General features: G+C 41.7%; 1 protein-coding gene across 1 annotated transcript; it reads right to left on the bottom strand.

The window, feature by feature from the left end:
- Positions 1 to 1,814: 1,814 nt before the first annotated feature.
- LOC147465333 (pentatricopeptide repeat-containing protein At4g38010-like) lies at positions 1,815 to 4,683 on the bottom strand. The gene has a single exon (XM_086519419.1). It carries the CDS (start codon positions 4,518 to 4,520, stop codon positions 2,577 to 2,579), a length of 1,944 nt encoding a protein of 647 aa, XP_086375545.1. The 5' UTR covers positions 4,521 to 4,683; the 3' UTR covers positions 1,815 to 2,576.
- Positions 4,684 to 6,985: the final 2,302 nt, after the last annotated feature.

The following is a 6,985-nucleotide window of genomic DNA, read 5'->3' as shown; positions in this document are numbered from 1 at the left end:
TTCCACTCCCATGAAAACATATTTGAAATTGAATCTTCATGATGCTAGTGATTTCTGCAGATGTCACTCTTTACTGGATGCCTCATTTATGTATGCAACATGAGGCTGGATATTCAGTTTGCAATCTCACAAGTCAGCATATTTATGCATAGCCTAGGGTCTAAGCATTGGCAGGTTTTCAACATAATTTATCGCTACGTGAGTGGCACTTTACATCTTGGCTTGTTTTATCCCGGGGGGATCATTGCCGCCAGACTTACTTGCTTTTTCGGACTTAGACTAGGCTGGTTGTTTTGACACGTGAGTGTCCACAAATGGTTTTTGTTTCATTGGCATTTCATGGCGAGGCTCTCGGCAGGAGAGATCAGCTTGGCTTATGTGCCAACACAGGACAACCTTGCATATATTTTCACAAAGGTATTGTCTCGTGAGAAGTTCATAGCTTTCCGCAAAGCTTTGGGGTTACTCCCCTTTGTGGACTAATCATGTCCTCAGGGCATGGCACTTCCCTTTACTCATGTGTCAGCTCTCGTTCCCTGCATCATTCCAGGGGAGATTTGTTACCATATACATGTAGTAGTGACGTGCGTGAACACACTTAGGACCCGGGGTTTTTTTCTTTAGGAGGGTTTTTTCCCCGTGCATTGTATATACGGCCATTCATTCTAGGGCTATCTATCTTTCCATTGCACACTAAGTAATATACTCCCTGTTGTGTACCTTGAGCTTCTTTCGTCTTCTCCAAGCTGTGAGTGTTTTCCTGCAACCCTAATTCCAACAGGATGGATGAGCAGGTTGAAGATCTTCACGAAGGCCTTGGTAGCATGATTGGAGAAGGCTACTTAGAGAGTTGGATACACACGTTTGGAAATCGATTCTCATTCACTACAACAACCTTAGCAACATACACTTAGTGTGGAACACGGCGTGTTCCACACAAGGACGAAGCACATTGAGGTACACTACGCTTTCATCAGAGAGGCGACATCGACCTTAGGTCTGTGAGGATGAATGAGCAAGTTGGAGATCTTCATGAAAGCCCTAGGAATAGAGAAGCTAAGGCAATTTCAAGCTATCCTTAAGAGTACGAGAGATGGTGTTGAGCTTGAGGAGTGTTGCTCAGCACATGGTATGCTTAGATGACTTCTTGGTTACATTGTCACGTGCATGAGATAGCGGACACAAAGATCATCGCTAGTGGCACTACAACTAAACTTCACCAACATGGTCTACCTATCAAGAGTGATGGCCACTTATCTAGCTTGCTTACTCACTAGTGGTTTCACATTGACCATTGTACATAGTTCTTATAAATTTATTTTCCACATATGTTTAGTAGACCTCATCATCATTTTGTATCGTGAAAAAGAAGCAACAGCTTTGTGTCTCCATTTCAATTGTGTGCTCTTTTGGTTGTGGGAGTGTGCGCTTGTGAAAGCTCAAGCTCTCTCCTCTATCTCTTTACAAAATGTTTGTTCTTGTTCCTCTAAATAGAAGCATAGTGGGATTTCTTTCAAGGTTTCTTTTAAGATTCTTCTGAACATATGGATGGAGACCTTTTCTCTTCCATTTTTTTGTGAAGGTATTAAGGTTTTGGTTTCATTTGAATAACAAGCATCACCATATCATTGCAAAACTTCATTTTTGTAACAAATTTCTGATAAACCAAATATTTGGAGTATTAATTTGTATTTAAGCATACCATTTTGATTTGTAATTAGCTTGATGCAATCATATTATAGTTAACTTGTTCTCAATGAAAGGCAAGCCATTTTAATTTCTAATTGACTTGTTAGTAAGTTCATTCCCCAGCAGAGCCACCAAACAATCACTAACTCTAAATCTAGGCCCAATATTGAGGCACAACTCATTCAGACAATGTCAAACATCCATAATTATCCAACTGGGACGCTATCACCGCTGAACTCCCCACTCCCCTTGCCAGATACAGACCTCTCATAGATGCTACCAGTTACATGACCAGAAAACTAATTAAGATAATTAGTCCTAAGATGCGAGAAACTAGCACCAACTTTTAGTCTGTTGCATTGAGTTCTACAGATGTATGCTACCTCCTCACACCTAACTTCTTTACCTGGCCTCCCATTCTAACACTTAATAGAGCATGTCTTTTAGCAAGACACTTCTTGTCTTTACCATGAGTCAGTCCCTTGATATCTTCATTGACACCACTTCCTGCTTTATGTTTCCATAAACCTGCTTCTCTTGGGCAGCCATGTGTGCGAATCTCTGAAAAGTCACAAACTCAACGCAGTCATGAGTGGAGGGTAGAGGTTTACATCACTACGGAGCAGGGCAAGCAGATGCCAGACCAATAGTAAATAAACCACCTTCAAGTACCCAAAACTTCATCCCATATTCGATGGACCAAATGTCAGAAAAAAATCATTCCACTCGAGCAAAAGCCATGTTGATGCAAGCCCGCAACCTCAAGTGCCCAGGCACCCAAAAGTAATCACGGCATGAGCCAATATAATGAGAAGAAGTCATCTCTGCAAGATTCTCTTTTGACTATGAAGCTCTGAGCAAGAAGCGACCCTACAACCACATCATCACTAAATCCGCACTGAGTTTCTCATTCTCATGGCTGCAATCTTTTGTGCTTCCTCAAGCATGCCAGCAGTCACATAGATCTTTTCCATACAAACGTATGCTGCAGGATCATGTTCATCTACATTTACGGCATGCTCAAATGCCCATTTTCCAAGCTTTACATTTCCCCAGTTTTGACAAGCACCTAAAAGAGCAGACCATACTAGCAGATCATGGCAAGATGGCAACTTCTTGATCACTGCCATTGCCTTGTCGAAATGCCCTGTCCGGCCAAAAAGATCGATCATGCAAGTGTGGTGCTCTACGTTTGGTGAGATGCCATGAACCTTTTGCATACTCTCATAAAACATTTGGCCCTCAACTATATAACCTGCGTGACTGCATGCACTGAGGACACAAACAAATGTGATTGCATCCGGAGGAATTCCCTCATGCTGCATACACTTGTAATAATCTAAAGCTTCCTCCGTCATCCCTTGTTGGGCATACCCTCCTATTACAGCATTCCATGAAACTAAGTTTGGAGTGAAGCCCTCACTCTTCATTTGCCCAATACACTCAAGTGCTTCTTTGCCTTGCCCTTGTTGGGCGTACCCAGCAATTAGAGCATTCCATGAAATCACATCACGAGCATGAAGCTCATTCAGCACTTGTGCTGCTTTTCTGAGCTCACCACACTTGGCATACATGTCAACCAATGCAGTCCCAAGCACAATATTATTTTTGAGCAGGCCCTGACTGATAATCATGTCGTGAATTTGTTTGCCCCACTCACCTTCTTTTGTGATTCCGCACACCTTCAAGATGCAAGCATAAGTGATTGAATTTGGAGAGACCCCATCACCTTGCATTTGTTGAAAACATGCCAACGCCTCTTTGCACAGCCCCTGTTGCGCATACCCTGCAATTAGAGCATTCCAAAGGACTACATCCCGAACACCAAGCTCATTAAGTACTATTTGAGCTTTTGAGAGCCTTCCACTTTTGGCATACATGTCGACCAAAGCAGTGCCAAGCACTACATTTTTCCCCAAAAGTCCCTGTCCAACAATCTCATCATGAATTTCATTGCCCCTCTCAACTGCACCTGTAATGGTGCACGCTTTTAAGACGCAAGTGTAAGTAATTGCAGTTGGTGAGAGGCCTTCGCTTTGCATCCTCTCAAAGCAGTCCAATGCTTCCTCTCCTTTCCCTTGTTGGGAATAGCCAGCAATCAATGCATTCCAAGAGATGACATCCCTAACAGGAAGGTCCTCAAGCACTTCTTTTGCTTTTGAGAGCACATTACACTTGGCATACATGTCGACCAAAGAACTACCAAGCACAATATCTCCTCTCAATAGCCCCTGGCTGGCGATCTTATCATGAATTTGTGTGCCAATGTCAAGATTTTGAGTGATGCCGCAGGCCTTCAAGATGGAAGAGTAAGTAATGGCATCAGGAGAAAAACCCTCACTTAGCATTTGCTCATAGGAGTGGAGAGCTTCCTCACCCTGCTCATTTTGAGCATATCCTGCAATAAGAGCATTCCAAGAGATGGCATCTCGATGGGGAAGTTGGTGATGAACCTGCTGAGCCTTGTGAAGTGCGCCACATTTAGCGTACATAGTGATCACCATGTTTCCCAAATGTGTATTGGTAGTGAGCAAACCACTGTTGCAAATATTTGTGTGTAGTCTTGTGCCTTGTTGCAAATCCTTCTTCTTGGCACATGCCTTGAGCAGTGCCATGAAAGATTGGGTTGCATACTTGTCAATCTCTTCCTCTCCAGGACTTCTCTCTGTTGCTGCCCAATGTGGCTTGCACCAACTATTGATCCACAGCGGTTCCTGGTTGAGCTTGAGCTCACAATCGCAGGATTTTGAGTTCCTCTGTCCGAACAATACATTCGGCTTACGACCGGAAAGCAGTAGCTCGCTCAGAAAATGGCAAGACAAGAGCGGCATTTACCCTCATGCTGTGAACCTAGGTTTGTACAACAGTACGCAATCACTTACTGCGCATGCGCGAGAGAGAAGAAGAAGAAGAAGACGAGAAGAGAAGAGAGAGAATCATGAATTTGCATGCCATTCCAAATATTTGCATTTGCTAAACACTAGGCCGATAACATTTGGATGCATTTTCCACTACTATAGTTGCCAATGCTTGTGGTGGATGTTATATTCGTAGCACATATGAAAGAGGAGGCAATAAAATGTGTAAATAGCTCTACAAAATGAAACTAAATACTTCCCTCATTACAATTACTTGAAAGCCTTGCTAAAGCATTTGGACTATAATAGAATGTGAAGAATAAATCACATCTATGTATAAATAATGAAACATTTTTATTCACAATACATAACCTTGTTATATGCATAAACAGTCATCTGTTAATGTTGTTTAACAATAGTCGTAACCTTAACAAGTCTTATTAGGTATCCAACAATTTTTTGCCATTGGAATTGTTTTCAATACTACGTGCTCAAAATGGTCGAATAGACAGATTTGACCAGCATCAAGGGACTTTATCACGACACATAATTAGGGGAATAGACACTAGTGTCAATCCCAAAGACCGATATTCTCCACATGTGGAACATGTCTTATATAGTGATGTCAAGAATTATGACATCCATTGTACTTGGGTGTGGAGGTAACTGAAAACACTATGTGACATGAGTGAGAGGGACCCTCATAAACCTTGCTCCACACTTACTAAATTAAACTCCATGAGCTCCGAGACCATGATGCACACCTTGCGACTAACAACATGTGCTAAACAAAACCCTACCATCATGTAGGCAATAGGGAGTGAAACCTTGATTGTATCAAAATGAAGAGTTGAGAGAGAAAGTAATAGGTTGCAAAAATTGACCCGGTACACTGCTTTCTCAAAATCCTTTGCTCATACATGACCTTGTCATTTCTCTGAAGAGTTAAGTGGATAAAAGCTTCAAGAATATGCATCCCACTTATAAAGCTCAATCAAAGCATACTCAAAAAAGAAACAAAACCAAATCATATGTTTACTATGAGGTGTAAAATAATGTATACTTACCAAGAGGTAAAGGAAAATTTTCAAACCTCAAAGGTACATTACAAAAATTATATCTTCAAAAGGCCCAATATTCCTTTAACCTGTTAAACACTAAAATAAGAGATTAGTGAAGATAAGATTTAACTAATAACTGTGGGTATTGCCTTGGCAATCCAATTCCCTTGGTTGGATTGTGTAAATCCAAACCCCTTGGTTAGATTTTGCAAAGAAACTTCGTAAACTATCAGTGAACTAGACCAACCTAGAGTATCATGCAACCAAAAATGATTGTAAGCAACTTGATAAAGTGAACTTAGCTACTACCCCTTTCACTTGAGAAATTCTTTCCATGAAAGTTCAAGTGTAAAGAGGAATCATGTCATGCTAAGTGTAGGAATAGGAGGGCACTACCCTGGCAAAGTGTCAGACATACTTGCAGTATAGGGGTCTATATATAGCTAAGAGCCAGAGGGCCAGTGGCCTATATATAGGATGGTTGGGTGGTTTTTTGCAAGTCTATTTCCCCTCTGTCTTACATTAGTATCAGAGCTCAGGGGAGATGAAAGCTATGGAGAAGGGTAAAAGCTACCTTGCATGGCTTTGCATTCTCTCTCTCTCTCTCTCTCTCTCTCTCTCTCTCTCTCTCTCTCTCTCTCTCTCTCTGTGTGTGTGTGTGTGTGTGTGTGTGTGTGTGTGTGTGTCTCTCTCTCTCTCTCAGAGGTGATGAGCTTGGGTCATGAGGCCATGGGCAAGATCTCTTGCAGAGAAGACAGAAGAGATGGCCGGCGGACATCATGGGTAACACCCCTTGCACACACATCTTGTGTGGAAAGAGCTACATAAATTTTTTCAAGCACAATCTTCTATTAAAGTGTTAATTTTGGCAAGCTTATGAGGCTTCTTTCCACAGAATGCGTTATCCAACCAAGATAAGCATCAAGCTTTGGGGATGGATTCAAAGACTATGCATGACACAATCGGGTGGAATTTTCCACATGCATGCACGACTATCCAAGGGATAGAGTACTCAAGATTTCTTGATGGCATTTAGTATCTTTGGAGTATTGCAAGGCATATTGGTACATCCACCGACAAGCATCTAGGTACTCATGTTTAAGATTCAGATTCAATTTTGCAATCATCTGCATGTTGTTTAGGGTTGTGAATTCCAACTTGTGCAATGATTGTTGTCCAAGGGGTATGTTGGAGTTTATCAAGTGTGGGTTGATTGTCGTTATAGCAAGGCTGTTATAATGAACAATTCCATTCATCTACATGGATTTTGTCTTAAGTGTATGTGGATTTCAAGGAAATTCAACCACTTTTAGGGCTCCTCTCAAGTAGAGGTAGCACACAATGCTTTTCAGTTGGCAACGGGGCTTAAAAGCTTGG

The sequence above is a fragment of the Adiantum capillus-veneris genome, chromosome 1 (genome assembly GCF_014529385.1).
Source record: "Adiantum capillus-veneris isolate H3 chromosome 1, ASM1452938v2, whole genome shotgun sequence".
NCBI lineage: Eukaryota > Viridiplantae > Streptophyta > Polypodiopsida > Polypodiales > Pteridaceae > Adiantum > Adiantum capillus-veneris.
Note: the sequence above shows the minus strand (reverse complement) of the source record. Positions and strands in the feature narration are given on the sequence as shown.

Coding starts and splice junctions, on each gene's coding strand:
- LOC147465333 (XM_086519419.1), bottom strand. CDS start 4,520: ATGCCGCTCTTGTCTTGCCATTTTCTGAGCGAGCTACTGCTTTCCGGT.